The sequence below is a fragment of the Dermacentor variabilis genome, chromosome 2 (genome assembly GCF_050947875.1).
Source record: "Dermacentor variabilis isolate Ectoservices chromosome 2, ASM5094787v1, whole genome shotgun sequence".
Lineage (NCBI taxonomy): Eukaryota > Metazoa > Arthropoda > Arachnida > Ixodida > Ixodidae > Dermacentor > Dermacentor variabilis.
Genome location: NC_134569.1, coordinates 109592167 through 109614070, shown reverse-complemented (window position 1 = coordinate 109614070; position 21904 = coordinate 109592167). Strand labels below are relative to the sequence as shown.

Here is a 21904-nt window from a genome sequence, read left to right as displayed (position 1 = left end):
CTGGCCGCGATCTTGCGCAGTTGGTGGATCGACAAAGCAAATGTTTTGGCGTTGTAACCATAAGCTCGAACAGCAGGGCCCCGCTCCATCTACACCCTTTCTCTGCAGTTCCTTGAAGCCTCTTTAGCCGTTAGTAATGGCTAACGCCAGTATAAATGCCGTGTCGTATGCTCGGCGTCCATTTGGCGTCTGCTCGCCACCGTCATCGCGTTCCATAATTGAGCGGAGTAGTAAATTACCGATGAAATGAACCAATAGGCCTTCATAGAATACCGTACCGTCAACACATCCCCAGCGCTAATGTTGTGGCACCGTCTGCTGAGTAGAAATGAAGCCGCTTCTACGGCTCGGCACCACCTCTATAGTTCTAGCAGTGCCAAGACGCGTATCTGATCTTAATAACAACGACAAAACGTACCTGATGTTTTGCCCACGGTGTGCGATTACACAAACAGATGACTGATTTTACCATTTATTTCTTGCGTAAATTTCGATCAAAGCGGGTGGTCTAGCCTGGATGGGCGTTGCCATGTTGCTACGTTGCCATGTTGCTACGTGGCTGTTACGGTTACCAGCGGTAAACGACACAGTTCCTTGGGCGTACACGACTTGTGTGCTCAAATGGCTAAACATGTTACATATCGCAGTAATGTGTCATGTGCCGAGCAAAGAAATAAAGCTCTCTAATTCCGCCCATAATCGGACAGTTACGTCCGAAACTCTTTGACGGCGCGCAATGATACTGCCTGTGTACACCTCGTATCTTCGGCAGTGCTGCAAGTTACTTGTGGGATAGAGCACAATAAATATTGCTCCAAGAAGAAAGCACGAGTAAAAAGCCTCTGCAAGAATAATAATACTTGGGGTTTTACGTGCCAGAACCACTTTCTGATTATGAGGCACGCCGTAGTGGAGGACTCCGGAAATTTTGACCACCTGGACTTCTTTAACGTGCACCTAAATCTAAGCACACGGGTGTTTTCGCATTTCGCCCCCATCGAAATGCGGCCGCCGTGGCCGGGATTCGATCCCGCGACCTCGTGCTCAGCAGCCCAACACCATAGCCACTGAGCAACCACGGCGGGTCTCTGCAAGAAGAGTACACGACACGGAGGCACGCTCCTTAGTGCGGTGTTCGTGCATGGCCATTGGGACGCGAAACAAAATCTAGACGTTCTGTAGCATGCCAACCCCGAGCTAAAAAGTCTCGAGGACCAGGACAAATTATTCGGAGCATGCGTCGGAGCATGCTGCGTGCAATGCGACCCGTACGGGATAAGAAAAAAAAAATATCGGGATTCCACACACTGTGGGAATGTAAGCTTTCTGTGCTCATTGCTTTGATTGGCGATAATTAGCGGTGATTGTGACGGCGAAAGCTTAATTTCTTCAAAGTTTAGTCTAACACCAGCGTGGTGAGTTGATGTTAAACGTTACCTTGCGTACGCCACTGCTGTTTGTCTGCGTAGTACACAGACCACACAGGGGGAAGTGTTTGCTTGAGGCGTTGTTGTGTGCCATATTTCATAACCTCTGAGAGGATTGAGCACTGACATTAACTCACATGGCACATCGCAGTATTAAGCTTGAACTGGACTATGGGGCTGTACGTGCCAAACACACAATCGGATTATGAGGTACGCCGTAGTGGCGGACTCCCAATTAATTTTGACACTGTTGATGTTATTTAACCGGTCCCAAAGTCTAAGTGCACGTGCGTTTTTTATTTCGCCCCCGTCGAAATGCGGCTGCCGCGGTGGGGATCAAATCCGAGACCTCTAGCGATGCCATAGCCATACAGCTACCACGGCGGGCACAGAAGTGTTGATATGATGGTCTACCGCTTTCATAGTGCCACCTGGATCCTGCGGTGCGCTTTAATTAATGCGGCTCTGTTTCTGCACGCGATGCATAATTTGTCTGCTTGACATATTTGCATGGTGTTTATTTTTCAGAAATAGCAGGAATGTACTGGTACCGCACCTTGAACTTAAGCTTATGCACTTTCCCCGCAACGGCTGTCGTATAGTAGTAGGGTTTCCTTGCCTTCTCACGTCACTCCCTCCCCCCCTTTCTATGGGAACTGCCTCTTCTCCCCCCTCCTCTCTACAGTTCTATCTACGTCCCCTCTGGACTTGCACCTTAGTAGAAAGGGATGCGCTGCAGTTTGTGCAATGCTTTTAAGAGGGGTCACGAATAATTACAGCTGTCAAGAGGCTAACGTGGCGACGCCCAGGGAGCTCCAGAGGGCATTGGGCACATACAGCGTGTTGGGGTCCAAACGACTTTCTCGCGTAGCTTCTCCTCTCTGACTCGCTCCTGTCATGTATACACACGTTCAGAAACACCCCCTGACGCGGTGTGCCAGACAGCAGCAGCCACAGCAGCCGCAGCAGCAGCAGTGGGAAAGTCGAAGGAAGAGCCCCCCCCCCCCCAAAGGAATCTTCGCTTGAAAACTGAAAGAAAGCATAAGAGAGTGCGCGCTTCTCTCGGTGAAAGCTGGCACCCAAGACTTTCACTCGCCTTCACAACACTCTTCGCGGAACGAAGTCAGGGAACTCCGCTCTTAAGGACACCGTAGCTGCCTGTTTGTCTGCACAATATATATATATATATATATATATATATATATATATATATATATATATATATATATATATATATATATATATATACCCTAAGACAGACGCACGCACGCACGCACAATAGCCACCACCATTACCAGGTCAACCGCTACCATGGCTCAGACGAAATTAGCACGTACGTGACACGTGTTCACAATAGTCGTCACTGCGGCAAGGAAACATTTGTATGCCTGCATTAGGCTTCAACTTAGTATTCGCCCACTGTGGGAAAGGACTTGCAATAACAATGGCACCGTAGGCGTCACAGAATCTGTCGTAACACGCAGGGCACACCGCTAACAGAATTTGAGCGCTCTCACGTGACGTGTTGGAAAAACAAGAATACCCGTGGAGAACGGCAGGTTCCCGCCAAATGGCGGATTCATCTTCTGAGCAGCTTCACTTGCATGCTCGAAGGCGGAGTGGAGCTTGGACACGCCAAGAGCTCGTAACGCGCGGTTGTGCGACGTATCATTATTATATTCCCTGAGGTAATAACGGAACTTCAGCCTATACTGTCGCGCCTGTCTCGCTCGAAAGAAAAGAAGGTGGCAGATAAAACCGCAGTGGGTGGTGCTGCTTAAGCGACGATCGCTGACGGCATAATTGGTAATCAGGCCTAATGGCTCATCGTAGCAGAGAGAGCGCGCTTCGTGTGGAGACACCGTCGAGATAGCACATGCTTATGGAGTGGAATAAAATTAACGAGTTGCCCAGAATTCCCCACGTGGTTGTGCTTCGGAACGATACCCTTCGAGACCTTGTGAGAAGAGCACAATGTGGTTTACCCAGATTTCTCGTTCGGGCATGATCGCCATCCCTTAACTGTCGGTAAAATAAAGCGGACCTTATATACGGCACCGCGCTCCATTATGTCCCGCCCGTAGCAAGCACAGAACCGCGACCATCTCTCGAGTTCGGTGGCTGGCAGTAAATGGAAGCGGTGCGCGAGCAATATGATCAATCCACGCTTCCGCTTGCTTAGTGCTATATTACTGGCACAAGAACGTATACATTAAGGACACAAGACGACGATGGAGTGCGCGGGCCGCGCTTTCTTAGGTCCGCCATTATTCAGTGATTCCTTCGTCTCTGAGAGTCTTTTGGTGCGGCAGAAGCATTCTCCCGCAGAGAAGGCCACCATCTTGTTCTTTTCTTTTTTTTTTTTGCTTGCCTTCTTTTTTCTCCAACCAATTGGCCGCACCCACAATGGGAGACTAGACAAGAAACGAGTGGCTTTAGGGTTGTGGGGAGTGGTCGATTAATAAGGTGCTAATTCAAAGTAAGAGTATGAAAAATGACAATAAATGATAATGATAAATTATGTGACATTATAGAAGCAATTTCTTTTCAGGTCAGTGAGTTGCGGTTTTATTATCTCTGTGCTATCCGCAACTGCCTTTCTCTATCGCACACCAGTGCACGCTGTGGAACTCAAAATACACCGACAGGGAGAAGGAAAGCCCATTTTCGAACACCTAATTCCAGTTGTCACGGCAAAATTCTTGCAGGCGTTCTAAACAAAAAAAAAGATAGGCTGCCATGCAAGTTTAGAAGGTCCGTTCCCATTACGGTAAACATGGTTACGAGTACGCGTCATGCTGTACTCTCTTCGAAGACGCTCAGGAGCTTAGTTTTGCCGCTTCTGACAGCCGGTGATTGAGACGCGGAATTCAAACGTATATTAGCGAATCTGTTTTCGCTTGTAGCCGCTTACGCGTTACGACGTGTGCCTGGACGGCTTAAGCGTGTAGGTGGTACGAACGAGAAGAGGTGCAAATCATGGGCTCGCTACTATATGCGAACTTAATATCGTTCAGGCGCTCCTGACTCGGTGCCCTGAAGGGCGATACCGCAGGCGTGCGTTTCCTTGTAAAGCTTCCATAGCCGCCATTCATTTCCATAGCTGCCTTGTAAACACGAAGGCGTTTCGCCTTCGTGTTTACAAGGCAGCTTAAACAAGGAGGATGGCAACATTGCCACATGTGCATATGAATTCTCGCGCGAGACACTGCAGCCAATACATTTATTCGCATTATTGCCCGCCAGAAATATATTGCTTGAGGTAATACCTCGGGAGAGTTTTCGGCTTTCAACGCTTCGGCTGGCCATCACAGCGTGAAATACTTTCTTTTGTGTCTTTTCGTAATAGGAAAGCTAGAGGCGGTGCGCTGCGCAAAAAGATAGAAAGTGCGTGTGTGAGAAAGAGAGAGAGAAAAAAAAAAGGCGCCGTCTAGTGAAACAATACTGAATAGCGTCCTGTGACTTGTGAAACAAGCAAGCGCATCGCAATATGCGTTGAAATGCGTTGCAAAGAAGAAGAGGAAGAAGAAGAAGCAGAAGGCACTTACCGCCATTAGATCGTGCACCGTTCCGAATAGCTTTTCTGTCCGCATTGCCGAAATAAGCTCGGAGAACGCGATTCCTCTCTGTGTTGTATTTCTGCTCTTGTATGCGGGTCGCCTTAAACAGTTGAGATTGGGAGGTCAGGACTCCACCTGCATTCGTATTCGTTTCCACACACCTGAATAGCGGTGCCTTGTCATTTACGCGATAGTCTGTGAAAACAAAATCCAAGAGAAAAAAAGAAGGTTACGTAAAAACGCGGTAACGCTGTTCATAGACGATATATGCTCAAATAAGCTTGGTTTACTACTCGAATAGCCGGCAAGAAAGCCCGAGACTTCTCGCTTTGCATACAGCTGCAGAATCCCGATGAAGGTAATAAAGGTACAGCAGAAATAATCGAAGTTCATTGTTATTTAATTTCAGCAATACATTTACGTCTGATGCTGGGAGTCATAGGAAGCGCGTTTATTTCCCATATTTCTAAAAAGAGAGAGCAACATTTATTTCAGGGAAAGCAGGAAGGTCGGTCGGAAGCAAAAGTCCCTAGACGGCTACTCCGCTCGGAGAGAAAGGAAAGAGCAGGAAAAGAGTGGCATGCGAGAGGGATGATTAGGATAGCATGTAGGATGCGAGTATATGCCGGTTCGTACCGTTCACAGCCTTGAACTTAGGCCTCTGTCATTAAAAAAGAAGAAAGAAACGCCTACGGGAGCCTTGGTGGCTCGGTTTGTTGATGTGGGGTGCGACCTTGTACGCGTTCCAAAATAGAACGGAGGCAGTCCATTCTTTACGTCGCGAAATAGGCGGTCCGTTCCATTGCATTCGGCCGATAGCCGACGACACGGAATGATTGACAGCAGATATCACGTCACAATTGACGTCGTGGCATTCGTCACGGTTCAAATTGACCAATCATGTGTGGCTCGATGGAACGGACCGTCTCTGATGTCGGGTCGAGCGTAGAGTAGCACTTCTTCACCTGACGGTCCATTGTCAATTGGCGCAAACGAAGATGCCAGTGGCTGCCGTTTACAGTCACATAGATGATTTACAAAAGAAGAATGGTCCTCCACTATGTCGCCAACTTACTACAAACCACAGACTGGCAACCACAGACTGGCAGTCATGCTAGCCACTGTAGGAGGCTAGCATGACTCTGTTAGACATCACACGTCATTATTCCGGAAAGCTTAATGAAGCTCTGCGGCTAGTGCCCGGACTGGATTTGTGTGCAGCTTCGTTTTGTCGATACCAGGATATAGCTTGGGATGCAAAGGTAGCTAGTTTCTGTTTGTTTCAAAGTGAATTGAATATTGAAACGCCTCGACATAGGCGCGTTGACTGATGTTAACTGGTGCTGACATATTAGTTTTCTCCATGTTCTTCTCGTCTTCTGATCTCCTCTTTCTTTTGCTTTATGACACGCTAAACTGGGTTTCTTATTCTCAGTTGACCTCCGTAACCTCACATCCCTATTTTGTATACCTTTCTCTATGGATGCTCCAGAAACCTTACTACTTCTCGCCATTTCTCTTATCCACTCACCACTTCTCTTATCATCATCATCCATCCCAGTACTTTCACTCCCCTTCCCTCTTCCCCAATGCAGAGTAGCACACTAGAGCGCACTAGCTCAGGTCGACCTCTCTGTCTTTCCTATCAATAAATCCAATTTAATTCAACTACTTGGGGTGTGCGAATAGAGAAATTTTCGATTCGAGTCGAATAAGAACCTTTAAGAAAAACTGTCTGTGAATGTCGAATCGAATATCCAACATTTCCTCATTCCTAGACAGAGTGAACAAGAAACCGTGCTCGGAGTGACTTTGGAAAAATAGGATGAGGCTTACATGGTGTCTTTTCTTTTACTTCGAAGATTTTTTTTCCCTTAAAAGCTTACAAAAGTTACTCGAATTACGCCACTACAGATGAACTCTCTGCCCAGGCGGACGTCATTTGTAGGAAAACCCTAAGCGATATTTTCACTAAATTACATCAATTAGCTTATTAACCGCAAACATTAGGGCACATTCCTGTATTTCAAAATTGAAAAGAATCGTCATAAAGGTATATTTCCGTGTTTGCTACATTTTGAAACGGCCGTGTAGGCCGAAATAACTGGCGTAACATTATTCGTTCAATTTAGGTGAGTTTAACCTCCTCGGTGATTTCTTCTGAAGCGCAGGCTAGTATTTCTTTTCTTTGTTTCGGTTTATCCGGCCTCTGGAAAGCAATTTTCATTTCGTGTTGAACTCCGCTTGCACGCAGCAGTGCGACCCGCTGACATTTCCAGGTTTCCCTGTCCCAAGCGCGCCCACGGCCCTCCTACGCCCGGACACGTGTCGTGACTCTTAGCGAAACGCAGCAGACGCATCGCTATGCTCGACAACGGATACCTAAAAGCACTCGTCGATTACTCTTCAAGGCACGCAGGAGCGAGTGGAATCGGAAGACGGAACATTTGTGCCGGGAAATACGGAAAAAAAAAAAAAGAAAAGTTTGGTGAATCGCCTTGTCCTTCCGAGACCCAGTGTTCGCTCCCGTGGGCGTCGGCTTTCATCCTTCTCGAAAATCCAAACAGAAAGAATGAGCTAAAATAACCTGACGTAATATAACGCTAGATACGGACGCCGCTATACGTGAGGCGTTCATTTGTTTTGTTCCGCCAGTTTATGAGAAAATTCTTACTTTGGGGGTCAGATGTATCGCTGCATCAATACCGACGAAGAAAATCGGATGTGCAGTATATTCCGAATTCCGCCAGATGACGTTGCAATCCAACATGAAATGCCAGCACAGCAAATCGGATGCAAAGAATGGAAGCAAAAACAAAAAGAAAGACCATGGATATCTACAACGAAACGATAAGAAGTAACTCAGGAGGGAGAGTCTGTATGATAACGCAAAGTCTTGCTTTTTGATGCCCGAGCTGGCTGTATTGGGACAAAGGCATACCGGAGCAAAATACGCGCCTCGGGGTGAGCGCATGCGTGCGCTGCAGCAAACAGACGAGGACAACAGGGCGCATCGTACCGGAATGCCAAGATATTAACGCAGCGACACGCCTAGGGAGTGTCCACCTTCCTTCCAGAAGCGTTGGAATTCAAAGAAGTCAGAATGACTAACTGCATGGTCAGCAGTCGAGATAGGTAAGAGGTGTTTAGAGTGTTGGTGAAAAAAAGAACAAGGCAGAGAAGAGTTCGATAGAACGGGAGTCATTTCAAGCGTAGGTAATAATACAATATAGGGATTGAGGTTTCAAATGCGAAACATAAGATTGGTATCAGAGAGTGAGAGAGAGAGAGCAAGGGAAGGTGAACCAGACAACGGCCCGGTTTGCTACCCTACGCTGGGAGTAAGGAAAAGGGGAGAAAGAAAGATGAAAAGAGTGAGAGAGTGAGCACTGAGTCTACGTGGGATGATTCAGAGGCACTGTATAAGCGGTCTCTTAAACCGGTGCCCTTCAAGACTCAAAATGCTAGGTGGCGATGGATATAGAAAACCTGGTCAAATTAAACATGCTAGGCGAATATTTGTCTCCGCCGCGTTGCTTCAAAGGGAATTCCATCAATAATAATAATAATAATAATAATAATAATAATAATAATAATCAAAGGGAAGGCAACAATAAACCACACTGTGATTTTAAACCTGCATCTTCCGCACGACTCCGCAGAAGTAATTTTCCAAAGCTGTATCTATGTGGTTTGTTTTTACTGTGTCTTAATATTTCCATCCTAAAAGACGTTTTCATCTGAACGAACTGGATAAACGAACCTTTTCTCATACATGGAGGTTGTGTTGTGAGTATATACGTGGGCCATGTGTATCAAGCAAGTAGTTCTTCAGATATGCTGGACGGGTTGACGATAAAATTATGGGGTTTTACGTGCCAAAACCACTTTCTGATTATGAGGCACGCCGTAGTGGAGGACTCCGGAAATTTCGACCACCTGGGGTTCTTTAACGTGAACCTAAATCTAAGTACACGGGTGTTTTCGCATTTCGCCCCCATCGAAATGCGGCCGCCGTGGCCGGGATTCGATCCCGCGACCTCGTGCTCAGCAGCCCAACACCATAGCCACTGAGCAACCACGGCGGGTATGGGTTGACGATAAGAACTGCGTTTAGGAGGAATCTTCTCCTCGGGGGCCAACTCCGTTGCTGCATGTCCAAATACATGTAAAACGCAGAAATGGTCTCATGGGACAACTACTGGACCAAATTTAATGAAATTTCTTAAATTTGAGAGAAAATGTTGAATTGTAGTGATTGTAGCAAACGAAGTTTTCTTTTATGGCCTGTAGGTTTTACAAGAAGTACCGAAAACTGTCAAGTCTGAAATAACGTGAAGCACAGAGTTTATGAATCCGCACCATTTCGACGCATACAGTTTTGTTTACCTTTACGCTCGGCCAATTGTAGTCTCAATTAATGTTTGTGTTTATCCACCATAAAAGTCATAACTTTATTGCCGTGCAATTGTTGTGTCTATGGAGTACATCGCTCACAAGCTATGCCGAAACGCAAGTACAGTATCAGAAGTAATGCACAGTGGGAGACGTATAAGCAGTGATCACGTAAGGACGAAGGTGATGTACGATGTTTCTCGAGCGAATTCTGATGAGGAGTGTATACACAGACAAGCACGACACGTATCTGGCAACGTTTAGGAATTCTGTACCTATTGTCCAAGAGCGGGCGCGCACACATTAGCACATGCCCACTGGCTAAATCAAGGAAAGTAGAGCAAATAATAGATTCTGTGAAATATAATTCATCATTTCATAAACCGACCGGTGTGCTTTAAAGATATCTGGGAGCGGACATTATATGTCTCGATGTTTTATTTAGGAATCGTACGTTGTGGGGCGTGCCTATTCTTGCGGAGTGGCCAAGAGCCCAGTGGGAAATACTTAGTGGCTAAATCACAGATAATGAAGTAAATCAAATAATCCGTTCAAAATAATTCGTTACATTAACAGGTCGGTGTGCTTTAGAGATACCTGTAAGCCGACATTATATCTGCAGGTTTTATGCAACACATCTTTTTTTTGGTTACGCAGAACAAAGCGTGACACACGGGGTCAGAATACAAAGTTTGTATGATATATATTATATTTGTGTGCGAATCCTGCCTAGAGAGACATGCATATGAATATTCTTTTAATATATAGTGCTCATGGATGTCGCCTTCAATTGGCCCCGGCTACTCCTTTTCACATATAGCTATAAAAAAGAGATAACTTAAACGCATTAAAAGTAAAAGACAACTCAAAATCACAATAACACAATGTCCAGCCACATAGCTGGACATGCTTATTCTAGAGAAGTGGCCAAAAACATAGTGGGAAGTACTGAGTAGATAAATCAAAGAAAATAAACTTATTCAAATAATACGTTATCACTCGCCGCTCTATTATCAGATCTGTGTTCTTAAAATATGCCTGTGAGCCGACGTGATATGTACAGGTTTTAGGCAGGAAAGATTTCTTTTTTTTTTTTACGCAGCATGGAGCGGGGTATATGTGGTCAGCAAACGAGATCTATAGAAGCTACTTCACGTGTACTTTCATGTCCCCTTTGCAGATACATCACAAATATATCCAGCGAATTCATTGGTTCCCCACAAACACGCCGAAGTTCCCTTTTTCCGTCTTCAAAAGCGCGATCCTATTCGTATTTAAGGCCTTTACGGTCTCTCAGACTCTGTCTGGCTGTCAATTCTTGAACAGGCAAGACGAAATGGGTATGATTTACGCCTATTAGAAAGAACACACTTAGCACAGTCTGTATTTCGCTTCCGTGTGTGGTACGTTTGTCACGTTGTACAGCAAATATTACGGGATACTTGGCCATTGAAGTCCCTTCTTGTTTCCTACTTCTGGTAGAGCAGAACAGCACTGGTCTGTAGCGTGGCGCTTGGACAACCACGCTCTCGCGGTGGGCTCGCATTCCTATTCGTATCTCTCCACTGCCAGCTGCTTGCTCTCCGATTTCAGTGTGAACTCTCCTGCTGTTTCCTTCGCTCAAAGATTGCTGACCTGTTACCGTGCGCATTCTTAAACTGCGGGCTGCAAGCATAAACGCACATTCTCCTACGGCCATGGCATTTCATCGCCACGTAAAAAAATGTATTTCCTAATGTAGACGTACGTCTTCGAAAACCATGTTGTTAATGCAATGTCCGCCTTACTACTTCCTCTGGTTCCCTCAGCGCGCCGCGCACGTTCCAATGTTGTATCGCCGGGAGCGGTAACGGCGTACTTTCTGCCTGGCTATCCATCTATACGCTACTTTATGTGTCATCTATAGAGTCGCAAGTGCTCCCAACGCGGTACAGACCAGAGCGGTGGGGCATGGTACCAGTTTCGCTGTGGCCCAATTGCCCCCTTCAAGAATAATCGAACAAGCACGTGCTGCAGCAATGCGTCGTTTCTAGAATATTTTGGACGGCCGTCCATGCCGGTTTCCGTGGCCTCGGAGTTAAGCTTTCTTTCACATCTGGTCATTGCTCACGTGGCCGCTTCGAGCGACGTTCGATTGCTGCGGGCGCTGTTTCTCTGTGGCGCAACCGGTGGGAGGCAGTTGCCACGGGACATGGTCGGCGTACTCTACCTCGACTCCTGGAGTGACTCTGCTCTGAGCCACTGTCTTTTCTGTCAGAAGGGTTGTTCTTCCTTGGGGAAGAGGAGTTCCTTTGACAGTGGTCATGCCATTATCTGCCTGTGGCTGCTGGACGCGTATGGCTTAATTTTCGACAGGCCTGGTTCTTGTAGACAGGCCGTCAAAAGTAATCATTATTTGCGCCTATCGTAAGTAGGTGCCCGTGATCTCCGAGGGCATGTGTTCCCGTATGCATGGCAATCGCCGTATATACTCATCTCGTAGCATCAGTACATAATTATCTCAATCACCTGGGTCACATGATCATTATACATACGCGTTGTCTATACATTGTACACGTTCAACGTCATTTTATACATATAATGTGAGAATTAGTTTATACGTTAGTGTGCATTTCTGTGAGTCTAAGTGGTTATACGTTAGTGAGGTCATGTGGACTCGGACGTTTCTTTGAAAACTTGCCCGGTATACAGTGCTCAGTACTTTTATATGTTATCGTCGTGGTTGCGTTTTGCCGTCGTGATTCGGAATGATCGTGCAGTCTTTTCTAGAAATAAACGTTTTTTCTAAGCACGCAGTCTTCCGTTATCTCTTCCAGAGCGTACATTCATTATCAAACCTAACCTAGTATATCTTCCGCGTTGTTTTATGTGGTGCGCGTCGCTCGTCCACCCTGACGTCTTTGGCTACACTTTACAACTGCACGTGGGGCATTCTTTCGATCCGGCGAAATGGCGCTCGTATCTCGAACGTTCTTGAGGGTGCCTTGAATCAAGGGTGGTTTCAGCCTTCCTGAGCTTTCAAACATGTGTCGAGTAATTTCTGCGCACGGTACGCTAGGTTTAAATTACCGACAGGGACTATTGGGGCAGAAGCCTACATGATGTATACTTTCTCGAGATTTCACGCAGGGTTTTCTCAGCTTATACTCAAGCAGCCCCGTCTGCCTAGCAGCGTCCACGACTTCGCACTTGCGTACGTCATAGCGGCTGAATGATGTCTTGCAAAATTCTTGCCAGACGTCGACTTAAGGAACATTACAGCGCCTGGACTATGGGAAGAGACTGCAATAGGCCATCTTGATGAAGATCAGCGTAAGAAAACGGGGAAAGGCCGGGCGTCCGCCTCTCGGAGCTAACCGCCAGACTTATAAGAGACTGAGTAGAACTTGTTGCTGGGCGAGTTGGTTGGGATCTAATGAATACATTGTTGCGCAAAAAAAAAAAGGATTAAAAAGAAGACTTGGGAAGGAAGAGTACGGAATGACGCTCAATCGGCAATCGAGAGTACGAAATGAGCGCTCAATCGGTCGTTTCGTACTCTTCCTTTCCAAGTCTTTTTTTTTTCCCTTTTTTTTGGCGCAACAATGTATTCATTATGAGAGACTGCGGTTCGCTGCGCGGTTGGCCGGTTCTTCCTACGCGCCACCACCTCGCATCCTGCTCGCAGTGTGGAAACGAAGAAGCATTCTGACACGCTTTATTCAGCTGTGTATAGTCAGTCTCATCGACTTTCTTACTTTCGTGTAAAACTTGCTGCTGGGCTAATTGGTGCACGATAACAGGTATTTAATAGACGCGCAAAAAGCACGGAAGGAAGACGAGGAAAAAAAGAACGCCCCTTTTCTTTCTTGTCTTCCTTCCGTGGTTGTTGCGACACTATTTCACACTAGTTGCGCTTTTATGTCGAATCACTTGTAATTTTGAAAAAAAAAAAAAAAAGAAAAGCGCGGTTCTGCAATTTTGAGAGGACGGCAACAAAGGGACATGTAACGCTTACTGTTGCGACTACGTGCGCATTTCATTGAATATTAGAACAGCGAAATTATGATTCTCGGGGAGGCAAAGTTTCTCCTAGGTTGGCTAATAGCTTTCGTTATAATTAGGAACAATAGTGTGTCGTTGCCCATGCTGAAATATTAGTCAGACCTGTGTATCGTACGCGATATTTCTGTGTTCGTGACTATTTTCTTTGTTGAGTGTTCTTGAAAATTCAGTTTCTACCCATGTACTTTTTATTCGTGGACTCTACTTCAAAGTGTTGTTTATGAGTAATATAGATATATTGCATTAAGTTCATTTGGGTTATTAGCTTTCGACAACTCCGTGTTTTCATGTATGCCGCCACGTAACTGTCGCGAATTGCTGACCTTTGTTGATTTGATATGTTTTGTTAAGTCTATTAAACTTCTCTTTCCGCCCCAATAGCCAGGCAGCCATGCCAAAAATGGGAAAGTACACAAAGAAAGTTTTGCTTTAAAAAAAACAAAGGTGTTACTATGACGCGTAGAGTAACAGTAATACACAAGCGGTTGCCATGGAGCGAAAATATCAGGAGCTGGCACCTGCGTCACGGCAAACTCTAATTTCTTTCTCTTCTTTTTTTTTATGTCTTTCTGGTTCCATGCATGGGGCGACGCGGTCTCTCGCTTTGTTTTGCAAATGAGGTTGATCTGGTCCGTTCTAGCCAGAACCAGGTGCGTGTCGTGGGCGACATGCAACAGAGTCACCACCGTGTATTTTTCAGCCTTTCACATTTCAACGCAAGAAGTGGAGCGTACACGCATGACGTACTGGTACTGTGAGGGCAGCCCTGAATTCCAATTTCATCAAGTAGTACGTGCTTCGTACGGCGCCGTCGTGCGGGCGCAAATGTCGCACATGTTCAAAACTGACGCAGATATTGAACACGTGCGTACACACAAATGCGCACGCACGTGCATGCATACGCGCCCACACATGCGCAGGCGCACGGGCCCTGTTGGTAGCATAAAGTTTCCAAAGAGTTTCACCGCTGATCTCTGGTGCTTCGCTCGTTCCGCTTTACCAAAAGAATTATATGCTTAGTACACGGATTTGTTTAATAGTCGTGCCCATGGCTTCAAGCATTCTCGTTACGTTATTTATTACCACATTTTCCAGGCTATAGTCCGCACCCGATGTATATAGCCTGCAGAAACCAATTTTCATTAAAAAAAGAAAAAAACATTTCTCAGATAGTCCGCTCCTGCTGTACAGTTCGCAGGTGCGTAATTCGACATAAATTAGGCGTTTTGGCTTGTCTGTAATTAGTAAACACTAGGTAAGAAAATATATTTAGGTGCCCAGTAAAAACCTTTGTCCTTTAGTAGACTAGGAGTCGATACTAAAGGTCATCAAAATCACTCTCGTCGGGGATGCCAGAACGAAAGTCAAGCATGTCTGGTTCGACCAACGGCTTTTCAAAGTCTTCATCGCCTTCAGAATCTCTAGTTCTTGGGAACGGCCGACTATCACTGAGCTTGAACGATGCCTTTAAGGGCAGTGACATACACTAAACAAATAGTTCACTCGTACAAAAATTAAAGAAAAAAATGCACGGTGATTAAGGATATAAGTGCTTCAGTAAAATGGAAAGGTACAGGTGAAATTTCAGGATATGATTATATAATCGATATTATTGGCGAGAGCAGCATGACCTATCGATAAATGTACGCGCAAGTGCATACATCTATATGCTATATGCTATACGCTATATGCATACATCCATCACATAGGATAAGTGTTCGTGAAGAGTGTTGGGAGGCTAGTTGGTAAGACATTATTTCGTGAACTTAAACTGCGCTAGGGACGAGATACCGAGGTAGGAGAAGACAGGACAAGCGCAGACTAACAAGTGGTTTATTGAAATCACACAATGCTGCCTCTTCGAACTATGCGCATCCGCAAGCCGAATCATAACCGCATCATCATGGAACACTCCCTCGCCAAGCCCCTATCTACATAAAAAAATCAAAATTTTTCTTGCAAAGATACACTGACGTTTCTCTTACGCACCTGTCTGGACCATGTCTTGCTATCAAGGAAGCTTTCAAGATTTCACGTGCCCTTGTTCCTTTGCTCACCCTAACACTTTCGTTTTGTCAAAGGTCAGCTTGCACTTGTTCGCACATGACCTACAATGAACTGTCAGGTGCTTTCCGCTGCCATCTTTTAATGAGTTAGAGTGCTTCATTAAACGATTGTTAATCGATTGAAGTGGTGTACGAGTTTCACTGACCTGTGGAATGTTCGATGTGGGGCAAACCGGAACATGTATTCACAATCGTTTAATGCAGCACTCTAACTCATTGAGAGATGGCACCGGAAAACACCTGCTAGTTCATTGTAGGCCACGTGCGAAGAAGTGCAAGCCGATGTTAGGCAAAACGAAGGTGTTAGGGCGAGCGAAGGACCAAAGGGCACGTGAAATATTAGAAGCTTCCTTGATAGCAAGATACGGCCCAGATAGGTGCGTCAGCGAACCATCAGGGTGTCTTTTCAAGAAAGAGCTTGATATTTTGGTGAAGATAAGGGGCGCTGTAACGTAAAACTATTCCAAACTTTTCTATTCCAATTATGCGATCAGCCTTCCGCGATCGGTCACAAATTTTTTGGACCGCCCCCACTTCACCTGTCTGTCACGCGACGCCACGAAAACCGCGATAGCTCCCCATCTGACATGACGTGTACACACTGATTATGCATGATTTGACCGAACAAAAGAAAAATAGTTATTTCTGATTCCACACCTTTTCGCCCTTATGCCTCGGCTATTGGTCAATAGTTTTCGGGCTGCAACCACTTCACCTGCCTGTCACGCGACGTCACAAGACCGCAATAACCCACCGCGTCAAGGTGACGTGTACGCGTTAAAGATGCATTAATATGCCTAAGAAAACTGAATTTTTTTCTGAATAGCCGCAGGCTGCCCCGTTCCGAAAGGAATAAAATATGGCTGCCGCCGATCGCTCAGGCACTGGCTACTCGTACCTGCCAAAGAGCATGGGTTTATTTGCGTGTAATAAAACTTATTTGCGCGGCCGTGTAAGGTTTTCGAGCACTTTCGGCGCGTTTATGAACTCGTTCTACCATCTCTTCTTTGCTGAGGTGCAGTTTTAGCGTCATTCTTAAGCTTCCGGCCGTTCCATGCCGCAGCGATTGTCGACGAGCCACCGCAAGCTACGTAAGGTAAAGCCGACCAATCGCAGACGCCGGCACCACCCTCTGCATCCGATTATCGATTTTCAGTGCAGTGGCTCGGCACCATAGAATCCCTCTGCACTTGAGCGTGCTTCTCACCTCTTGTCAGCCAATTAGGTAAGACAAACTGCTCAGTGTAGGTCAATGTTATCCGTTTTTAAAGCAAACAAAAGTGACCTCCTATATATGAGAAGAGCGTTTGATTGGTCTGTTGGGACAACCCTGCGGGTGACCACCCGATGCTTGCGTCGGTGGTTACGCAAATTTTACGTCAGGAGATTGGAATAAAAACATATTGGAATAGTTTTACGTTATAGGGCCCAGGGGCTTGCCGAGAGGGTGTTCCATGATGACGCGGTTATGATTCTGCTTGGGCATGCGCATAGTTCGAAGAGGCAGCATTGTGTGATTTCAATAAACCACTTGTTAGTCTGCGTTTCTCCTGTCTTCTTCTACCTCGTGGTCTAGTCCCCTATAGCGCAATTTAGGTTCACGAAATAAAGTGTTTGTAAGGCTTAAAATTCTGACTCGGTTGCAGCGCATGATGGTAGACTATTCCAGTCAATTGCGGTAAGAATGAATGGGCGAAAGTCGATGTGCGACAAGTGATACCTTTCACTTTACATGAACAATCGCGGCGACGAAAAGATTGTTGAGGGTGTATTGGAAAAGGCCATTGCGCAGTGATGTGTGATTGCGTAATGTACCGAAATAGAGGAAGGTGACGCGATTTGATTGCGTTTCGGTAACAGTTCCTAACTCGACGCTTTGTTTTAAAGGATGTCACACTGGAGTAGCGCGAATGTTCAAAAAAAAGGAAGAAAATAAAACGGCCAGCATGACTTCGAACTGACTCTTATAGATCATTGATTAAGTATGTTTGATCGGCATCACAAATGGCATAAGCATACCGAATCTCGGGGCGGATAAGTGTAATTTACGCGAATTTGCGTTAGGTGGCTACAGATGCCTGTATTAGGTTACGCTTAAGCATACGTGCCGACATGCGTAATCATTGCCAATCGTTGCGCTTATAACGCCACATGTTGTTCAAGTTGATCAATTCCCAAAGTCACAGAGCCCTCTGAAGCTGCAGAAAGACGAAGTTAGCCAAATCCATGCACTTGCCGTCATTGCCCTGCTGTCTCAATTGCAATTACTTGCAGCTTACATAAACACTGGCACCACAGTTCCCTCTAGTAGTTGTCGTAGGAACTGTATGGTTGGTATATGGCAACGCACATTTCGCTCGACATAACTTTCGCGCTAATTCTCCGCCATATTTCACGACATCCGTCGTGTACAGACACCTCTGAACATCTATCTCTGTAATAGCTGTCTATTGGGTGCTATAACACCTATTAGACCACTAACAAACGATGGTCGAATAGAGCACCGGTTATGTCTTCTACCAAATACGTCTTGTTCTATACTTCCATATTTTTTATTTCAAATTGATTATTAATCAACAGCTTTCGATCTGTAATCCGTACTGAACCGACTGTACCCGGATTATGCTGTTTTAAACATCGTCACAATCCGCAACATTGGGCGTCTTGCAATTCTGGCCACCATTGCAGAAGTCTGCGTTGACAGCTCTATCACTGGACGCCTCCTCGCGCGTCGCCAAGAAAGGGCTCAACGTACACATGATTCGCTGTTTTGAAATCTTCTCTTGCGTATGAACTTATGAAAAACGCAATGCAACTTGCATTAAGCGCATAACAGAGCCATATACTACGTTTTCTTCATAATTCTAACATGCAATATGGCGGAATTGGACAATGTGGCGGTATTTCAGAGTGTCGATAATTGCACCCCCTGTGTAGAACGTAAAGAGCTTTCAAGGATTGACTGATGGGCTAGTTTGTTCATTATCACAGAAGGAACAGCGCTTCAACGGGACACGAGGGAGGAACCACAAACACAGAGCAGTGCGTGTGTGGTTCCTCCCTCGTGTCCCGTCTTGAAGCGCTGTTCTTTCTGTGGCAAAGAGCTGCGTTTGGGGCAAAGAGAAGAAATTTTGGCTTTCAAAGTGAAGAAAGAAAGAAGCCCACAGTACCTGTGAAAGAATTGTGCTACATAAGGAAACCCACTTTGGGCTCTTTTCAGGTCTCTGTGGATGACTCTTGGGTATGCTACAGTCTAATCTTTCTCGAAGGATCAGGCACCGCCTTTGAAAGAGGAGACACTACCTTTCAGCATTTGGTAAAGATGTTTCTACCGCCGATTCTTATCTTCCAACCATTGTACCTACGTTTAGGCTCATTTTCTTATGCGCTTTGAGCTTTATGGCACGGAAAATAATATTCCTCATTCTATAAAGTCAGAGTATAGGCTATCAGATACATTTCGTCTGCTAGGTGACCAAACGCTTGAGCTTTCACTACAACAGCATAAAATGAACTGCTGCGTGATTCTTTAATGCTAAATGTTCATCGACGTCGCGGTATTATTTCAGGAGAGTTCACGATGCAAACGCATATTCGCACGCGTCCGAAGATGGGACACCAAAGTTTAGAAATTTTGAGCCATTGGTATTGTACTTGCAGTTTGGCAGCTGTGTGCGTGAGTTGTTTCTATTAGCTTGTGCCAAGCCATCAAAGCACGCTCATGTGCTCTACGGGAATGTGACAAATTCAGTATTGTTCACTGTTTTCTCGAGAGACCTCTAGAGTAAAAAATTTTTCCTATAAGTTCAGGCCATTAACTAACAATGTTTGTCTGCGCTGACGTCACGGTATTTTTGTGAAGCAGTGTCTTCACCTGTTGTAGCTGTGATGTCATGCGAACAAATTTCCGAAACAATAAGACGAAAGTTTCATTTACAGCTGCCGCTTACCGGAAAGTACGAAGAATACCAAGAGGTGCATCTGACAGTAAAAACTGCGGCAGAAATTGAAATCTGGATTGTAAGACATGCAGCACGCGAAAGGCGATAACGAATGTTTATTGTTTCCTAAACTTTTATTTGCTGTCAAGCAAAACAATCCTTTTATGTTGATTGAAGAGTTCACAGTTGCGCATCTCATCTTGTAGAGTTGCTGTCAGGAAACTTGAAGTGGACATGACAACCGACATATTACTTGGAGAGTAATGAAAAAAAACGTTGGCTGCAATTAACGAAACGTTACAAGGAGATGATTCAAATACGCCGAGGAAAATGACAGTACTTACGCAGAGACTACAAACGTCAGAATGAACAGACCACCAGGAATATGAAGGCGCGCGGTCAAGGGTCATTCGCTGCGCTATTATGGCAACGTCATTCATCGACGCGGCTGGGAGCCAAGACGATTTACAGAACTACACCTGTACAGTGCTCAACGGCGAAAACACCACAGACATCGTCGATAACGAAGGGCCCGAAGACGACATCATGGGTCCTCGTTACCACAAGCGCGTCCGCATTGTCATCATAATCATCATGATCGTAACTTCCGTCATCGGCAACACCGTCGTCTGCTGGAAGCTCGTCGTTCAGCGCCATCACCGGCGGCTCTCGAAAGCGCGTGTGCTGTTCCTAAACCTGGCCGTGGCGGACCTTCTCGTTGCCTGCATCACGATGACGTCGCAGGTGGTGTGGGAAGTGATGGGCCGGCTGTGGATCGCGGGCGACGCCTTCTGCCGCTTCTTCAAGTTCCTGCAGACTTTCGCGCTCGTCTCGTCCACCTACATGCTGGTGACGATCGCGGTGGACAGGCACATCGCCATTGCGACACCGCTGACGCCCAGCCCCGACCCCTGGAGGCTGGCAGCCATCACCTGGCTAGTGTCGTGCACGCCGTCATTGCCCAACGTGTACGTGTTTCGCACCGTCGAGGCGGCGCCCGGCAAGCGCTTCTGCGCTTCCATCTTCTACGAGCGCGGCACGCCGCTCTACCACCGCCAGATATACATGGGGTTCGTGTTCTTCATGGTGTTTCTGGCGCCTCTCGTGCTTCTGGTGACCTTCTACACGGGAATCCTGTGGGCCATCTGGAAACACAGCTCGGCAAGCGGCAAAGTGGGCCAGCAGACGACATCTTCTTTGCCGCGGGCCAAGGTGAGCAGACTTAATACTTCGTTTACCCTAATTTAAGAAACATCGTTTGACGGTTAATCTTTATTCCAGGGCGGAATACACAGGCAAGGGTAGCAGTTTGGGCTAGGTGGTATTCCACAGTTTAAAATCACCGCCCAAGCACTCGTACGGATGGTTGACCAGCGAAGCTGAAGCGTGCAGTCCCGGTGTTTATCACTGGGTTAATCCCGACGGTTCATTAAACAACGGCTTGGTAGGCTGCCAGATCCTCGGTGCGCAGTTACTGCTTGCGCTCGGCTGCGCGAGCCTGTTCTTATGCCTGGGCTGCAGCATTGGCACGGTGTATATAAGCTAGTTCCCAGTTCTTCTCGCGGCGTTGCTGATTGAAAGCTGCCTGCTCTTCACGAGTACGTATGACGCGTGGCCTACCCATTTCGGAGCCGGAGAGAAAAACTGCTGTGCGCCCGATCGGCTGCGAAGGAGAGCAACGACGTCACTACTGGCGCAGCAAATCCAAGGCCACCTAGATAGCCCAAGGCCTTTTCACTACAAACCATGACGTCATGTTACCTGGCCCGGCTGCCATAGAATCCAATAGGGATGCTCCCGAGTAGGCAACAGTGATTTTGACGTCACCGCTTTCATCACGCCAGCCTTGTCAATGGAAATTTCGCGCTGGGTAGCGTGATGTTATGTATTGGAGTAAACAGGCCTTGCGCTATCTTGTTGGGGTTGGCTAATTACGCGCCTCTCTCTCACTCTTTCTCTTTTTTCGGGCGCATGGGGTTACGCCGGAGGAGCTTTTGGTGTGCAAGCGACTGATAGACTGACGGACGGACGGATGGACGGACAGACGAATCGGCTAGCCATATAGAGCTTCGCTGTAGTTAGTTTAAAGCGCGAAGAAAGACGGAATGGCAAGAAACACAGAAAAACGCTTATGCGCTTGTCTGTGTTTCTTGTCGTCCCGTCTTTGTTCGCACTTTAAACTTATTAGACACAGGGCAAGATGGTTTATAATATTTGAAACTTAAAGCAGTGTACATCGAGAAGAGTGAGCAGCCCTTAGTTGCCAGGGGAAGCGTATAAAATTAAGTGCATAATTGAACCTTCTTTCTCTTTTCTGGAAAACAGCCGTGTTTTTTAGATAACACAGAAAGCTACAGTGATATCGTATCTCCGTCTCGAATACTAAACACAACTTTATTGAAAGCAGAATAGCAGTACGCGTTCGCGAAAAAATATATAGCGCAGTCGTCAGCCTGCCATAGCAGTTTGAG

General features: G+C 46.3%; 1 protein-coding gene across 2 annotated transcripts in view; it reads left to right on the top strand.

The window, feature by feature from the left end:
• LOC142572507 (putative G-protein coupled receptor 150) overlaps positions 1-21904 on the top strand; it is a 75597-nt gene that overhangs the window by 33658 nt on the left and 20035 nt on the right. Inside the window, exons 3-4 of one of the 2 annotated variants that reach the window (XM_075681675.1) lie at positions 18713-18808; positions 19640-20645. In XM_075681675.1, the coding sequence (XP_075537790.1) occupies positions 19857-20645 (789 nt within the window). In that variant the 5' untranslated portion in view covers positions 18713-18808; positions 19640-19856. The remainder of the gene's footprint in view (positions 1-18712; positions 18809-19639; positions 20646-21904) is intronic. The other variant, XM_075681676.1, reaches the window with a different exon arrangement.